The sequence below is a fragment of the Agelaius phoeniceus genome, chromosome 13 (genome assembly GCF_051311805.1).
Source record: "Agelaius phoeniceus isolate bAgePho1 chromosome 13, bAgePho1.hap1, whole genome shotgun sequence".
Taxonomy (NCBI): Eukaryota; Metazoa; Chordata; class Aves; order Passeriformes; family Icteridae; genus Agelaius; species Agelaius phoeniceus.
In genome coordinates, this window is record NC_135277.1 from 14,226,338 (window position 1) to 14,245,319 (window position 18,982).

Sequence of the window (18,982 nt, forward strand, 5' to 3'; positions counted from 1 at the left end):
AATCCCACTATTTTCATAAAAAGAAAAAGCAAAAATCCTTCTTCTGCACAGGGCACTGAAGTCTCTGCACACACTGCAAGGAACATGCAGCACTCCACAGACCAAAAGCACTCATGCTGCTACCAGGAAGGATTCTACAGCCTGTCCCTGTACTGTGCAACTTCATCCTGCTGCTCTAAAGCAATTTTAATAATCATGTGGTACTTCAACAGAGCATCCAAACCCATGTTCACACATGGATTAGAAACCTCTGCAGTTCGTGATGGAAACAACTGCAACATGAACTTTCCTCTATCAGCCCTTGCTAAATTGAGCTGCTGCACAGCTCTTGACCATCTGTCAAGAATATATGGAAACAGCCAGATCTTCTATTTCCTCCCCTTTCTGCTAAAATATGTTAAGCTCTTCAAGGAAACTACTCTCCAGATACAACTAGGAAGTATGAAAACCTGGCTAAAGCAGAAGGAACAGCATAACTTTCTAGTACATCATCACTGACTAGAATTTACCAAATTCATTACTGCAGCTCATGTTACATTACAAAAGCTGAAAATGAAATAGTGACTATTCTTATCTTAAGGAATTGCTTTCATATGAATTTTTTTAAAAAAGCAAGCCTTGGGTACTAAAGTCTTCTCTTCCTGTTAGGTTGCATGTTCCAGTATTTAAATTTTCACATTTTCATTAATCATAGAAAAAAAAAAATTGAGAACACTGAAGATTTACAGATTTTGACATATTCACCTGTTTCCTGGATGGAAACAGGTGAATTGTTAATACCATGTCACAGTATTAACAATTCCAGAATAAGTTGTAAACAGGGCTATGTGACAGAAGAAATGCAATTTTGAAAGCCTTATAATTTTGGAGGTATAGAAGACTACACATCAATAAATGTAAACAGGCTTAAAACCTATTAATTCTTGCTCTTAAAAGTATCATTACCTCAGGAGGCTTCAAGGTCACATGAATGTATAAATATAGGGAAGTACAATCTTCAAAACATTACAAAGAGTACCTTAAAATAATTTTTGCTATTTTATTTTCAACCCTTAAAATAAGCTGAGTTTTCAAAGGCATTTCTGTTATCTCAGGTGAAGTGTCACATAAAATGTTCAGCATCCTTGAGTAACCTGCTTAAAGAGAGTATGTTCATATAATTAGTGTCACATTGGCTCAGCAGGGCCACGGGGCTCCCCAAAACCAGCAAAGGATACAAAAATATAATCATCCATGTATCGTTTCTTTAGGTTCTCCACTATGGCATCCTCAGTGATTTTGGAAAGCAGGACCATGTCATCCACTCCGCTGTGCTTGACATTGTGGCTCTGCCAGTGGTATCTGTAGTGTCCTTTGCTGCCCTGCAGGAAAGCACAATGAACATCACAAAGGTTACTACATTTCTCAGCAGCACTAAGTAACTGAAAGCCATTATTTGAATTCCAACTTCCCAAATGTTTTCCTTTAAGTGAACTCTATTCCTTGATCCAGGCATTCCATGAAAGCATCCATAAGTGGTGTCAGCTGACTTGCCTCTGCACTGCCCTCCAGAACCAGAAGGTAATTCCAGGGGGTTTTGTGACCACCTACACACAGAATGAATTTCAGATGGCAGACATTTTTAAACTAGTAGAAAAAAACCCCAATTATTCCAACTGAGATGCAGCTATTGGAAGCTAAGGATGCAAAAATTACACTCCTACATTGTAACTATTAGCAGTGAGGATAATTACCATCACCACAATGAATTCCTCATCCTTTACAGTCTTTTAAGTCAAAGCTGCACAGAAGCTGTTACTGGGAGGGAAGCTGTGAGTCTGCTGCAGTTGAGTATTCAGGGATGTTCTGCAAATGATGTACCCCAGCTTGTCGGCTGCACGTCTTCACAGTCCCTTTTGATCTGTTAGTCACCATGCTTAATGACACCTAAATAGATACCCTCTCCCCACATTCAGGGACTACTATTTCAGGATGCTACTAAAACATGTGACATTTCATGCTGTACCACTTGAAATCAAAATCTGTTTTTCTTCCAGCTGATTTGAACAGTAGTTTGGTTCCATGGATACACCCACAAACAGATTTAAATCCAGTCGACATCAAGGCTATTAATTCAGCTATAAATCTGCTCTCCAAACCCAAACCTATTTTCTGTAGCCTGGCAGACAATGCTAATGGAGTTCGGATTTCTTCCCTTTTTTTACTTAATTTTTGCTTACACAATACTGAAATTAGTGATGCTGGAATTACTACATTTAACGCTGAGAAGTGATCAAGTATGCTGTCAAGGAAGATGTGGCCAACAAAATGCCAATTCTGCAAATTCCCCTTATTCTTTAATGCTCCAATTTGTAACAATGTGATTCAGCTACACTGCTGGGGTGTACTTTATCCAGGATCAAGTCACATTCACCAGGATACAAGCAATTTATTATTACAAAGTATATGCATAATTTTATTCTGCAAAAATTTTACAGATTAAAGAAGAAAATTTAGGTACTCTGAAGACTTCAGCTGCATTGGTATTTTGAAATGGGACATCAGCAACTTACAGAGGGGCAATTTTCGTGTGTACACATTTCTGCAGGAGCAAATGACCCACACAACTTTACTAGCACCAAGTGCTACACCAGGCCTACAGCTTGGCTTCATGTCAAGTGACATAAAAACCAACTGGATTTTTACCTCAAGTTAAATTAACTTCCACTAAACCTTGCTACTACAGACAGCACAGAAGCTGTAGCCCTTATGGGTGTTTTCTCTTAAGCCTCCAGCCCCAGCTACCCTGATGCAGATCCATTAGTGCCAACACCAGTGGAGAACAGTTGCAAACTTAAATCAAAAGAATGCTTTCAAATATAGTACAGCAGAAGTAAATATGTCTGAAAACACAATCTCAGTAATTTGCCTGAATGTCCACAAGTGTACATGACATTCAATAAAATAATAACCTTAAACTGGCTTAGCTTGTGTGAACCTTGGTGATTTTCTATCTGTACAATGGAAGCAGTGATCTGGAAGCACTGAGAAAACAAAGAATCAATTTTTCAACTGTCATAAAACATATGACTGAAAATATTAGTTGAAGCTTGGGTTTTTGGAGAAAAAAGAAGTCCAATGGAGAAGCATAATTTCCTTCAGTGTATTCATCAGGTTATTTGTGATATTACACTTGGAAAAAGGAACTGGCAGGATGGACAAAAAGGTACAGTATCAAAATAAATATGGATAATTAGATTGTTCACAAAGCTATACAGAACGTGGTTTAGTATCAGATAATGGAGTAAGCCACAGAAAACGTGTAAGAAATGAGACTGGGAAAACAATCAAGCTTCCCTTTGGAAGCCATGGCATCAGACCCAGTGAGCTCAATGAGCACAAAGCTTGCAAAGCCACGGGATACATGGAAAATGTGCACACAGTCTGCAAAACAGCAGCTTTATGCAAGTCTCTGACGGTTGCTGACTGTGATTAAGGCCAAAGGGTTCTTCCCCAAAGCACTGGGAGCCAGCAGGGAGGCAGGAGGGCAGTGCCAGGGCAGCTCCTGCCCAGCTCTAATCACAGCAGCCATCAAAGCTGAGAGCCACATGACCACAGACACTGCAAACCGTGCAGAGAGAGCTTCAACAAAAAGGGAATCAGCCTAAACACCCAGTAAAGCAGTGGCACAGAAGACAGCTGAGAGTCATGGCACTAAGTAGTTCACATTAAAAATGGAACTCAATTTAAATGGCAGTTTCCTAGTAGTTTGGAATTGCCCCTTTCCTTTCAAAACATAGCCTTACATTCAAATGTGCAGAGAAGCAGCAAATCACCACCAGATTATTGTCAGACTTCTCCCAGGGATCTACAAAAAAGCCCAAGCCTGAGCAGCTGTGCTTAAGTTTTGCTCTCACCCTTCCTTCTCCAGGAAGGAAACACCAATGGCATGGCCAGGTGCAGTGGCTACCACCTCCTTCTCTGGGCAACAAAACAGGGAGTGTTTAGAAGACACCACCCACTCCCAAGTTCTTGCCCTTCCAAGCATGAGCAATGGCTATTATAGAGTCTAACCTGAATTTAGCAACTTCAGTCACTTTCAACTGGTACTATAACCTTATCCAGCTAACAACTAACTGGTTTTTGAATTTTGAAATTAAAAAAAAAATTTAAAATTTCCTATAATCAATCATCTGAAAAAACTTCACATCATAGCAGTTATAAAAGCAATTCTTAATCTTACTTCAGGCTGCATATTTCCCAAAGGTCAAGGCTATATGTTTAAAAATTACACTAACGATTTGTTCTTATTGAATATTTCTTGAGAATTTAAGCTTTTTTTTAGCCAGAGCTTTCCACTCTCCAGATAAAAATGCAGCATTCCAATGTGGATACAATTTGCACCTGAGCTCGTTACCTGGTGTCCACTGGAACCTGCTTTGCAGGGTGCACTCAGGGTAATTCTCTCAGCTGCTAATTGCCCTCTGCTGTCCAGCACACAGCACATTCTCCCTCCACCCCTCTCCAGAGGGATCATCCAGACACAAGGCCAGGTCTCCTGGCCTGCTTGAGTCCTTCTGTCCCAGAAGGTTCTTCAGAGCCTGCAGCACCAGGCTGGAAGAGCTGCCCCACACCTGATCCTGGAGCAGCCCCAGCCAGGACACGGGAACTGCCACAGAGCTCCCCTGGGACATGGTCAGAGCTGGCCAAAGAGCCCAAGGTCCAGTCCCAGGCCAAGCCAGGAGGGTCAGATGGCAGCAGATGGGCACTTGGCTTCTCTTAGGTTTTCTCAGAGAAAGGTGTGATCTAACTGTACAGTAAGCAAGCAAATAAAAGTCTGTGTCAGCACTAACAAAGCTTGAGCAGCTGGAAAAAGATGAGCTTGGCAGATTAAGAAAAATACAAAACAAAACAAAAAACCAACCCTAAAACAAAAACACATCTCAACAGGCTGCAAAAAGCCACAGAAGTGGAAACACCAGTGTAGAACAACCTGGCTGCCAGGCCTCCCCCAGGCTCTTCCTGGGCTTCCAAACCCAGCATCTGACGTTGCACAGGGAGTGGAGGCTGGACTGGCAAGGCTGCAATTAAAGGCGTGTACCACACTGCTGTCAGCTGTTATTATTCATTTGGTTGCTGTTTTAGGCTCCAAATCAGATCTGCTCTGCTCTGACAAGAATAATATTTACAAGTCACGAGCTGACCCCGTGAGCTCGGGGCCTGCTGCTCCCCCGAGCTGCAGCCCAAGGAGAGGCAGGGCTGCCCCGCATCTCTGGCACCTGGACACCAGGATCCTGCAAAATCCACTCTGCTCCCACCCTCTGTGCTCTGAACACCCACTCATTCACAGATCAACACACCTGCTACATGAATACCAAGAAAGAATATATTCTGCATCCCCTATGTACTAGATACTGTCTGTGCCTCCTGCACGGCTTTTGGTACTGGCAGTACAATATGGTTAAAGCAGATCCTTGTTTTGTATGGAATGAGTAAGTATTGAGAAGACATTTATTTACGGAATTTATTTTTGCTGGCCTCCACCTTGTGTTACAGTATCAACTGCTGGTTTCTCATTTTTGCCTTTATTATTGTTTGTATATTCTTGCATTATCCTAAGCAACACGTATTTGATGTAGCTATAAAAAGATAGAGCCATGCTGTGTCACAACATGGGTTTTCTTTTAACTGGAAAAAAAGCAAATAGTTTTGTATTTCAAGGTGTTTAAAAATAGAACATCTAAAAATAAAGCACTAAAAACAAGGGATCAGAAGAGACTGTATATTCAGTGCCTGAGAACCTTCTTACTCTGTCCATCAGAACTCTCACTAAACTACAACCACCTACATGCCATCAATAATCATTCTTCATTCCCACAAAGGGAAAAATTGCCACTCTCAATCTCTAACAGCTTTTTTCAGTAGCAAACACCCATCACAGTGCAGAAGGGATGCTCAGCCTCCACGAGGGAGTAGGAGTGTCAAGTGATCACAAGCATGACCTTTTCTTCCCCTTTTCAATTGACACAGTACTACTGCACAAAATCCTTGTGGTTCTGGAGCATGTGCCTCCTCAGCTCAGAATTTAAACACAATAGTAAATGAGACACACACATCAGCCAAAGGTGTCACAAAGCTGACAAAGCTGCACACCATTTACTTTAGACCTGATACCAATGCTTCTACCAGAAGAGGCCCATCACCAGTCCCATACACTCATCATTTGTATCAGTTTTCCCAGCTAACAAGAAAATAAACCCACGGCTTTCTGCAATGATATCATCTGTCAAAATTAGCAAACTTTTCTAATCCACTTAGAGGAATCTTTCACATATTTCTAAAAAATGAAAGGGTCTGCCGTTCCCAGAAAATATTGCAAAAATACTTAATGTTAATTTTGGTCCTTGACTGGGATAATCAAAACAGAGAAGCTATAGTGAACAAATGGGCTCCAAAATAGCTCTTGTATATCTTATGTTAGAAAAAATACTTATTGGCTGCAATGATGTGACCATATTTCTGAAAGGAAATTAAAGGAAGACAGCAGAAGCAGCAAGATGGACAAAGATAAAAGGCCATTTATTTAAATTAAACATGAGGAAAATCTTAAGGAAGATGAAAAGCAGTGCTTAAAGATTTGAGGAAATAGCAAAGCAAAAATACTGAGCATCTAAGCAGCAGGATAGACATCTTAAACAGAGAACTAAAAATACCAAAAATGTATTAAGGAATGGAAACTACTAGCAGGTTAATATATGAAAAATAAATCACTAGGGAAATATAATACTGATAAAAATTTTTCTGGGGAAATTCTCACTGTTTGCTCTGAGACAGAGTTGGATTCAGTCCAACATGACCTGAAGGACTGACCCCAGAGCTGGTTCCAGGCTGCAGGAGATCCCAGTGGCCCAACCAGCTGCTCCCATCAGCTCCTGTGCAGGTGCTGCTGCCCCAGCAGGGCCTGGCCCCAGGGCAGCTCCCCACCATCACCTCCTGCTCTGGAGCCAGGCTACAGCCAGGGCTGGGAGGAGGAGATGTGGCAGCAACCAGAGCCTGCTCACCTGGACAGCAAATGCACACTCTAACACAACAGGAGTTATGAGAGCATGGGAGTCTACAGGATTTACACATCATGCTCATTTTCAGGAGTCAGAAACTACACTGGCATTCTTCTAAGATACATAACAGGACATTACCAGAATAGAAGTTACTTCAGTATTTAACCACAATACTGTTGCATCAGTATTAATTTTCACTAGAAGTTCTGAAATATTGTTTTTAATAAGGCACAGCGACCTGATAGACAAAAGTAAGGACAGGAACGAGCTCAAAAGCGGATCGTGCAAAGGGCCTAAGATTTTGAAACAAGTTACAGAGACTGCAGGCAGATACTGGGAAGTAGTTAATGAGCTGTGAACTCCTATTTGCTTATCCCACAGCTTGTTGGGTGGCTCTGTCCTGATGTTCCAAGAAATACCTTTCCTAAGGAAATGCAATACTGTTAACAACTTAATATGGTTGACTTGCTCTTCGATATTTATTGTCTTACTTCACTTATTGAACAGTCTCTGGAGCTGTTTGAAGTCTGACTTGTTCCTTGTGGCAGGAGCAGCAAGCTTTCCTGGGACTGGTGGAGCAGTAGAGGCCCTGGCTGCCTTGCAATAGCAGCTTTTATTCCATGTACATGTGGGCATATACAGCACCACAATCCCCCCTGCACTGCAGCCACTGCACTGAGCAGCATTCACACACACTAACTCTGGATCTGTGAATTGCACATGCGGTTTACATTTGCATATGCCTATCATACAATTTAAGAAATGTACGAGATAAATTACAACAAATATTTTCATCTTGGCTTTGTCAATCCTTGAAGTGTAATAAAGATTTTATGTGTGTTGCTCTTCTTCACTAAAGATAGGTTTCAAAGGGGTTTAAGCAATCATACACCTCACATGTAAAATTATTATGGTCTTTAATTGAAAAACGTAGTTTGGCAACTCTATCAGAAGATTCAGACAACGTGCCACTGCCTCTGCTACAGCAGAAGACTGAAAATATTTTTCCTGGATCATCCTGCAAGTAAGTAATAAACTGAAGTCCACTGGGAGTTTCCCATGCGCTCCAGAGGGAGGAATGTCAGAGCAATGTGACTCAGAGGCTCCACGTGTGGGACCAGCACCTCAGCACGCACTGCAGAGGGGAGCACTGGATGCTGGGCTTCCTGCACTCTGCTGGTGCCAGGGCAAAATTTCCGACCAAGTAAAACCCAATTTTTTCACATTACAAAGATACCACCCCAGCCATGTCCTGCTCTAGCTAATGTCAACACTCGCTCCCCTGCCCCATCTCAGCTTTTGGAATCTCAGGCTTTAGCACCCAGCTTTAGACCATCAGGCCCCAATGACCGCAGTGAATTCCTCCCTGCTCAGTCACTGCCCTCTTTGTAGGGCCGCAGCCGTTCCTACTCCCTTCTCCCGACCCTTCTGTGCCCGGAAAATGAAGACGTTTGTCTCCTCATCACACCGATACTGCGGGACAGCACCCTGAGAGCCTAAGGCCAAGGTCTGCCCCGGCAGCATCCGCAGCTGACAACCCTGGGTTCTACTGGGAACGCCTGGTTTTTTTACTGGGTTTACTGACAGGGTTTCACTGGGAACGCCTGGTTACCCCCGGAGTCCCAGGGAGAATTCTGGGATGGCAGCTCCCCTCGATGCCGAAAGCCATGGATGCTGCAGCTCACCGAGCGATCTGCCACTGCAGCTCAGCGGCCGCCCAGCCCCGACTCCCCTCTACCCCTTCCCAGCACCACAGTGCTCTCCTTCCAGAAAATAGAGTGGGGCAGTGTAATAGGAAGAAAAGAAAAATTATTTTTTTAGCCTTATTCTTTAGCTGCAGGTTTTGCTTTTTTTAATTTATGCAGAATGTAAATTAAGAGCATTGCAATATTTCTGAATTACTTAGCATTTAAACTAATAACAAAACAACACTGAAGGATGAAAGGATAAAAGGATAAATACATTTAAGGATGAAAGGATTTTAAGGATGAAAGGATAAATACATTTTTCAATTATTAAATTATTGCAATTATTGAACATCTACATTTTGTTGGGTGTATTTGTCATCAACAATTATTATTGGATTGTAAGAACACAACACGTTGGGCAGATTACAGACCTTATTTTATTACTGTTTTTAACCAAGAATATCAAACAAGATGTTTTTATGCCAACAGTTTGATTTAGTTGAGTAACAGTATGTAGCAATTCCATAAAAATTGAAAGACTAATTTCTAAAATAAGCATTAGCTAAATCATCCCCCTGAATAACAACTAAATTTAAAATAATTTGGAAAAACTACAGCTGAGTCTCTTGTTTTTGTTTTGGGTTTTTTTTCCTTTTAAAAAAAGCCATTTTCTGAACTTATTTACAAACCAGAGAGAATATAGATATTTTTTTCTAAGTGGAGACTGTCATGTAGTCACATGCCTGCGGCAGTTCAGGCTAAAGAAAAACACTCTTTATTGCAACAGGCATGATGAAACTGCAAAAGCTGCAACACAGCAAAAAACTGTGGCCAAAACTTTTTTCAACAGCATGTACCAAAAAGCACCTTTGTGCTGACATCACCAAACTTTATTAGTGCTATGCACTGCTCAGAGTTTTAACATTTAACTGTTCTGATACCACAAATAAGATATGCTTAATTCTTAACCCGGGCATTAGCGTGGTCATGGGTTTCAAGTTCACCTATTTTTGAGGTGTTTGCTTTGATCTTCCCTCCTGTATGCATAGTTTCAACAGGGGTGAGTGGGGCAGGATAAGACAATCAGTGCTCTGTGTACCAGGGCGGAGCCTGTGATAAAGAGCTTAACCGCCGCAGACCTGCTTGTAGAATTCTAATGCATTCTGTTAGGTTTACACAGGATTTTCCCAAGTCGCTGGCTTCAAGAACGTCTATTTCACGTTTGGTAGAGCTGGGAACTCTGCTCTTGGGCTGTGCTCAGATGTGGGGCTCAGGGCAGTGTGTTCCTGAACAGGGGCAGCCTGCACAAGGAGAGAGCCGCAGGGGCAGGGGCGCTGACCAGCTGTGGCACCGGGAGGTGCGATGTGCAGGGAACAGCTGGAAGGTTCCTGCGCACTCAGGAGTGCTCCCCGCACAGCAATGGGAAAAATGCGGATTTTATGTGATTGGCTTTTCGCAAATATTAAAATGAATATTATATGTGTTATGTTAGAAAGTAATGCTGTATTATTTCTCTTAAGTAGTGTGTTAAATATAGCTTTAGGTTATAAAAAAATGTTAAAATAGAAACTATGCTATGTGGGATACTTTTTTTAAAGAAAGGACTTGTAGCGAGATAACAGCCACAGGGCACCTAAATCTTTCAGAGAAAAAGAATTTATTGCCCTCTTATCAGAAGAAACGAACTTCTTCCCGCCTCGAAGGCGCTGTTAAGGTTCAGAGGAAGAAGTTGACGATGACCAGACAGAATCCTGTATTTGAATGGAATTTATGCATCATGTATGGGTGTATGAATATGCAACAGGCTGTTGTTTTTAAGGGTTAATCCTCTTAACGTGGGTCCTTTTGCGGGCTTGTGCTGCCCAGAAAAAGGTACCTGGACATCCGTAACTCTTTGTTTCTGTTGTCTCTTATTGTCCTAATTCAAATTGTCCAAATCATTATTACTCTAATTGTATTACTATTTTTATAACCATTTTATTACTATTAAACTTTTAAAATTTTCGAAACAAGTGATTGGCGTTTTTCACAACCATAACCCCAGGGCACAGGAGCTGGCGGCTCCTCTCACCGGGACAGCGGCTGCAGGAGCGCTTTGGGGGTCAGGAGGAACTCTGCCCTGGGGGAGGCTCTGATGCAAAAATTGCTGTCTGTGTTTATTTTAATTTCACAGAGTGCTGAGTGAAGGGAGTAAAGGCTCCAGGAGGGCAGCAGCTTCCTGTTTACCCCTGGCAGCACAAACTGGGAGCAGCAGGGAAAGGCTCAGGGAGTGGTGCTCACTCACCTACAGCAGAGTCTGTACCTGGGTGGTAACATGCATGTGGCCCAACACGAGTCCCTTTTATGAGTTGTCATGTTTTAATACTCGTGCAAAAATCAGATTTTACTTCAGACACTGTGGGAAATAAGACTATTTGATATGTTGACTAAACCTTTAATTTAACTTCAAAATAATCCAACCTTAGCATTTATTTCCGTGTATTCAGATACAGACGTTTCCTTGGTTAATTATTACATAAATACAAACAAGAATTTGTTTGAGCATTCCACCTCAGGAATACGTTACATCTTGCCAATGGACCAAATTTACAAGTTCACTTCAACTGCCAGAGAGTTAATCAAAAACCAACAGGAGGCAAAAATCTTGGGAGAAGAAGTAAACATCAGACCCAACAAATCTCACACACTGAGCAGAATTCTCAAGCAGATCCTAATCCACTTTCTCAGCTGTACAGTCACCTCTGTCAGGAGGCAACCTCATGCACAGCTTCATTCATCCTTTGTCAGGGCACTGTTTTTACTTTAATTAATAATTACGTTATGCCAGGGCAAGCAGGTCCCACTGAGTGTCCAATGTCCATAACAGACAGATTCTCATCTTCCACATGCACATTATTCATAAAGCTAATACATGTCATTTCAATCATTTTCTAAAGCAGCTTTGACTATTCAGTCCACAGCAGCTTTGAGAAGAAATACATTAAAAAACCAGCATGTAACGCTCCAGTTGTATAGAATAACTGACTTATTGTCATTCAATCAATATGATAGTTCACTTCACTTGCTTTTATTACAGTAACTTTCAAATCTGTATAAGAATGCTGTTCTCTGAACATTTTTTTAAATTAACCCAGCTAGCTTAAGATTTCATACAGTTGTCTAAACTTCTTCCTCTAAAATCCTATGCTTCAAATTATTTAGTCTAATTTGTATTAGGCTTGTATCCTGGCTCTGTAGACTGTCATATTACCATAATAATACACAAGTCACCCAAGAAAATTAAACGAAAAATCAATATACTTGATCTCCTCTAGCTCACTGGACTCTGCCAGTGAAGCTGATATCCCAGAAAAGAAAGCACAGAAACCCATTGCAAATATGAAGCATTCATTCCACTCCAGTGAACACCACAGTTTTTCATGGAGACATATAAAAAGTGTCTGGCCCAACATTTTTTTAAGACAACCATCAACAGCTAGGAGACCTGGCCTTCATGGTTATTATCTGGGCTGTGTATTACCAACATTTGTATGATCTCTGCCTCCCCAGGATTCCTCTTTTATTAATTCTAATCAGAAGTTCACTTCATAGCTACAGTGATAGTTCCTATTGGTCTATGAAAGAGCTTTTAACACAGAAACAACCATTTCCTAACAGTCTTATTTTAAGTATGTGAGACTGTTTAATGTTAATATCTAGCATTCAAATTATTCCTGAATCAAGAAAGCTAACAAAAAATTAATTTGGACATCTAGCTATCTTTGTAACTCTAGGCTTTTACCAGAGATGTGAACAAACACATTATTTACAAACTATCCTTCCTCCATTTGCTAGGAGAAACTGATGCTATCAGGACACGTATTAGATTCAGTCTCATAGACCTTGTATTGGCATAATTATGCTGTGAGCACAGATGCCAGCCAAGAAGCTGTTTCACAAAACCTGTAACTTTATCACCGACTTGGCAGTATTATGCAAAAAACCAAATTTAAATGTCTTTTAGACCTTGCAATTCAGCATCAGCATCATAAGTATACATAAGATTTCAACGATTTAAAGGGGAAACCAAGTAAAAAGCCAAGTGTCAGCTTTGAGGATAAACTGCTGCAGACCATTGCAGATCAACAGCCCGGTTTTATTTAAAAGAACCTCTGTAGTGGTGCAGTGTGATGCTGCATTTTCTTTTCCCTTTAATTTCCCATTTCTATGTGTTTAGCAAAATGCTAAACTTCATAATGAAAACCCAGAACAGGTGCAATTCAAGCTAAATCACAAGGCTTCAAAATTGTCATAATGAAGAAAAACTATTTAAGTCTCAAATGCTGAACTGTGGCTGAAGACTTTGGCTTGCAGCACTTTTACACAAACCCACATTAAACTTGTGATGTACCTTGCTTTCAACTTCTGGACTCATTCAATTTCAGACCTCTGACTCAAACCCACATGAACTGAAATAATATTGAATTAAATATAAAATAAAGGCAACTGAACTACTTTTTCATCTAAGCATAATATTCTGATTCAGACAGGACAGCTATTCAGTGAACAGCGTCTCATTCCCTCCATCCCAAACAACCTGGACATGAAGAGATGCTCAGATTATCAAAATCCTTTCACTTTTGGCTGCTGCAATTCATTACCCTGGTGAGGCCCATAAAGCAACTTTACCTTTTTCTACATTCCATGTTACATGCCAAATTTGTGTTTCTTTAAAAACAAAGTTCTGGCTTACAAAGTATCTTGCATTTGAATAGCTTTTCTCTAAGCTTACATGACAGCTTCATAAACAACCTACTCCTTACCACCTGGTCAGGACCACAGGAGAAGCTAGAAGTCTTTCAACCATGCTATAAATGCTGCCTTTGACTCCATCTTGCCTAACAGAATTACAATCTTAAGTGCTGAAAGAGCAACCCAAATGCAATGCCAGTAGCTGTGCCTTTAGGCTGTACTAGGTAAGGGGGCAGTGCTGCCACACAGCCCTGACTGAGCAGCAGGGCTGGGAGCCAGGTCACAGGGGACACACAGACTCCATGAGCAGGTACCACTGCAGCTCACCTTGTTCCTAACTACTCTGTGCAGAATTCTCATGAGCTTTGACAAATCATTCCAATACAGTTTCCTTCCACACTTGTTCCTTTGCCTTCCTCACACCTGACCTAGAAACACTAAGGCACCCCTAAGTCAGAATGAGAATCAGAAGGAAAACAAGAAATGTTGGGAGCATTCCAGGAGCAATGCCAAAACCAACTTCTTAAAAAACACTGACACTTTCTGCAGGCTTCCCCAATGCTGACTAAGGGCTGAACATGCTGTATTAGCATTTGGATAATCTTAAACCTGCAGACACATTTCCAGGGCTTTTACTGTAGTTGCTGCAAGGGACCAAGAGTTTTGTTCCATTTTCAACTTGCCCAAGATCAATCTCTCATTCTGCTACTAGCCAGCTGCCTGGGTTTGTCCCTTTTACCTGTGAGCACTATTCATTCCTGTCTCAGCTGGCCTTTGGCTTCTGCAGGGCTCAGGGGTTCCCTAGCATGATCCAGAGCAGGCAGCTCCCAATCCTGACTTGAATCCTGGCATCCCTCACTGAAGCTCAGCAGAATACCAGTCTCTACATAAACATAGATTTTGCCAAGTGTAATTAACCAGAGGATAATTCTGAATAAAGGAATGTGGTAAAGTCTTTTCTAATAAGTTGCTTGAGGTTTTTTGGGACATAAACAGTGTGTAAACAAAGTTCATAGTGAATTATTCAACACCTAAAATACTGAAACTCATTGAGGCTTTCAAAACCAAAATTCTTCTAATAATGAACACACAATTAAAAAAGAACAAAGAATCATGAAATATCCAGATATCTGTAATAACTTGCCAGATTTATTTACATAGTAAGGTTTTGTTGAGAAGAAAACCATTTGCTTCTGCAAAAAGTATTTAGGCCAACTACCAGTTGCAAGACTGCAAGGAAAGACAATTTTGAGGCAGCCTATGTGTTTTTAAGGATAGTGTCCTTTCAAAAAAATAAATGGAAAAAAAGGATACAATCTACACATCTTGTTTTCCTCCTTGTCTGCACATTTCAGATACTATCTGAAACCCAATGTTACAGATTCCATCTAATCTGTCCCACTGAAATGAAGGACAATTTGTTCCACACCTTACAGAGCTAGATCTTCAAATATCTTCCAAGATAACCTTACACAAACACAGACAAGAGCGTATCAACAAAACTAAGTCAAATAAGTCCAAATCCAACAACACCAGAGGAACTCCTTACCCAGATTTTTTTTTTAAACAAACAAGGTATGAAGGCTGCCAGCAGCTAAACCAATATGTGACTGTTTGCTATGCTGCCATGGAGAATACAATTTTTAGTATTTCAAACTCACTCCTTGTTAACAACCCAATTAATGAAAGCTATCAGAATCACCTGTTAAGGAAAACCTCAGGGTTTTCTCGTTACATTTTTTCAAAATAAAAAAGAACATGATGGCAGGAACTGTTCTTTATTAAAATTTGTAAGTTGTTTACAAACAACACAAAATAGCCCCTACTGTAGGTTCCTATTGCACTTAAATGCAGAAACATAACCCAAAGCCTTTGTGCACTGGAATGCCTCATCTAGTCTGGCTTTTTAAGAGGTAGATGAATAACCCCACTTCACAGTTTCCTATTAAGTTTTTATATGCAGTACTGTAACCTTATTCTAATACTTCAAATGTCTATTGATTTCATTTCAGTTTAACTTACTGAAAAGACTGTTTGGTTTTGGATTGCATTTCTCACATTTTCACACATTAGTGAAGCATTTAGAGGCAGTTGCAAACCAGGAGTGAAGTCAGGCAAAAGCTGTCAGTTCTCAGGCACATCATCTCCTACTGCTCCCATCCTGCCAGGCTGGCAGCACTGTTGGTAAGTGGGGCCCACCGAGGGCACCGTGCTCCACAGGACTCAAGGCACGTGCTGGAAAAGGGAGCCAAGGCACACAAGGAATGCTTTAGCCCTTTTGGTAAATCAGGTGGGATTTGAAGCTCTGAGCAACACAGGTTTGGGAGTCTAATTCCCATTCTCAAAAGCTCTGCTAAAGCCATAGAATTGCTGAATATCCTGAGTTAGAAGGGATCCACAAAAGTCCAGTTCTGTGTATAGAACATTCTCAAGAAGCCCACCATCTGCCTCAGAGTGCTGACAAAACTCTCCTGGAACACTGTCAGGCTGGTGCTGTGACAAGTGCCCTGGGGAGCCTGTTCCAGTGCCCAACCACCCTCTGGGTAAAGAACCTTTCCCTAATGTCCATACTAGACCAACTGACCCAACTTCAGGCCATTCCCTCAGGCTCTGTCACTGCTCACAAGAGCAAAGAGATCAGTGCCTGCCCCTCCTCTTCCCCTCCCAAGGAGGCTGTACCTGCAGTGAGCTCTCCCCTTGGTTCCCTCCAGCTTGAACAGACCCAGTGCCCTCAGCTGCTCCTCACCATCTTCATGCCCTGCTCTGGACACTCAAACAGCTCAATACTGTGGTGCCCAGAACTGCCCCCAGCACTGGGGGTGAGGCTGCCCCAATGCAGAGCAGAGCAGGACAATTCCCCCCCTTGTCCAGCTGGTGATGCTGGGCCTGATGTCCCCAGGACATGCCTGGCCCTCGTGGCTGCCCCCATGTTCAACTCACCATCAGGGAGGGACTCCAGGTCCCTTTCTCCATGGTGCTCATCTCCAGCCTCTCACTCTCCAGTCTGTACATACATCCAGGGTAATCAGCATACTTCAAATCAACCTGAGCACATCACTGAGAAAAGCTTGTTTTCTACAAACCACACACAGCTCTATGTATCATATAGTGAAAAAATACATCACACATCAGGCATGTGTATGATCATCTTCAACCATCCCAGCCATCTGCCTGTGCCTTTTTCTTTCCCCTACAAAACATCAATTTGAATAACTATGTTATGTAGCTAAGCATGTCTCATCCAGTTAATGAAAGCATCTCTTAAAAGCTGTAGATTAAAGAATCAGACTATTAGATAAGCAGATGTGCTTCTGCATACTCCTTTTGCAATGTCTGGCTGCCAGAATAATTTTTTTCCTGCTAAAACACAGCAAGAGGAACAGGAGGCAGCCTGCAGCTGTCTTTACAATTTGCTCCTGTCAAATCTCAATGTTTAGCAAGGGTTGATCTACATACCACTTGCATGGAAGAGCATCAGGTAAAGCCCAGATTTCTAGAGAACAACAGCAGTAATTTAATCATGGATAAGTCAGTAATTGCCAGTTTAGCAGAAGGGCTCTCAAAAGGGACAAAACTTTGCAAGTAAAGTGTCAGAGGTTTTGGTTATTTGTGGTGGAAAATGGTGCCATATTTTCCAAGTACAAGTTGAGTCCAGTTGTAAGGCAGCTGTATTGCTTCTCGATAGTGTTGACAGCAGGTTCAAAAATGCTAAATCAAAAATGTTAAATCATTCAGTGACAGACTGCATGACAGAAAGGCTTTCCTGTATCTTCTAACACATGCTTGTGGTCTGTGGGCTACAGGCAATACCCAACACCAGCTATTCCACAGATTCCTACCAGAGAATTATCCTCAGGGATGTTCTGCCTATTTAGTGCTAATGTACCAATTATTGATATCTTTTATTGCACTTTGAAAATTGTCCAACATTTGACAGCAGTAGCTTTAAGGACTACTATGAAGATAAAAAGTAAGTACTAAGATGACATTCACATAACCATGTTCATGAATTACAAATGTACATCTGTACATGCATTTTCATCTCCATGACCTTACTGCAAAGTACAAAACAGAACTTCTTTGCCTTTATACAACATATTTCATTGCAAGCTTCCCTGTAGTATGTACTGCCAGGAAAATCTGCACTTTAAAAAGGACCAGAAAAATGATCCAATGTTTACACACATCATTGCCTGAGCAAGTCTAAACCTGTTTAGAACTACTAGTAAAAGCATAACTTAGACATCACATTACATCATTACAGATAACATTTAAGGGATAAACCCCCAAAATCACTCTGAAAGCTTGTAATGAAATGAGAATGAAAGGAGCATGTCCTTTGGTATTTGCAGTTGAAGACAAAAGACCCCTGCAAAGGCTTGCTGAGAGTTAAAGATTGAGAAGGGAAGGCATGAGAAAGGCAGCTGTAGAGGGTGAGAGCTAAGACTAGATTCAGGCAGGTATTTCAAAGCCACATTGCTGATGTGTGGGTAAGAGGACATTTCCTATATGAGGCTAGAATCAGAAGGTGTCAGACTGAACCACTTCCATCAGCAATATTAAAGGCTTATAAACAGATGGAAAGAGCACTACTAAGGTAGAGCTGAAGGAGCAGAAGTCCACATGGAAATTGGAAGCAGCTTGCCTGGACCAGACGAGGCCCCCCCACCATCCCCTCTAAGATTTATTTCCCTTATTCTCTGTCCTGTTTGAGAAAGTTCTGTCACTCAGCCTGCTATGGACCAAGACCCATTTCCCTCACAGGGGGCACAGTGTAGTCTGCACGTATCATCTGCCAAAACCAGCAGAGCATTCCAGCCCTCTCTCACCCTACAGATAATTCAGGCTCCTAGAAGAGCTCCACAACACAATCCATGGTAGCAGTTAGGGACATGCCTGAGATATATTCCCCACTCCATCCTTATTAAAATGACACCAGAACAAAACAACACCCACAGAGTGATCACAAAGGCTCTGCACAGCTTTGGTACTTGGGGAGGCTCTCCCACACTGTCACACTAGAGACTGGAAGGCAGAACAGGAATAAGGAGGCAAAAGTGAGGTTTTACTACAGCTGTAGTAGTTAATGGATAGAACAACAGAAAAATACTCCCCCCATCTGCCAGTTCTAATACTTTGTGTCCTGACCTGCCCTGACTTAAAGCACCACCTTAAAAAAAACCCCAAAAACTAGTTTTATTTATTAGTTTTATTTCTTGAATATATTTCGAAGTCTTCAAAAATACAAAGAAAGAAAAATGAGAGCCTAGGCATCTCATTGAGGTGTGATGCAAAATAAGTAGGTTGGTTCATTTAAATGAGGCTGACTTGTACTCCCCTGCAGAGTTTCAATTGGCCAAGTACAATTCCAAAACAAGCCCTAAAAGGACACAATTAGCTACAGAATGTAGTTTCATTGTTCACTGTATCCTGTTACCAGCCTGAACATAATTTTAGCTACTAAATTTGAGCTGCTTTGTTTTAGCAATCAGATGATATTAATTTCCCCTTTGTTTTTTTTCTTTT

The 18,982-nt window shown here is 41.4% G+C and overlaps 1 protein-coding gene across 1 annotated transcript in view; it reads right to left on the reverse strand.

The window, feature by feature from the left end:
- Window positions 1–18,982, reverse strand: part of MYO1E (myosin IE) — a 76,954-nt gene that overhangs the window by 45,016 nt on the left and 12,956 nt on the right. Inside the window, 1 exon segment of the mRNA XM_054642026.2 lies at window positions 1,218–1,361. Coding sequence (XP_054498001.2) covers window positions 1,218–1,361 — 144 coding nt within the window.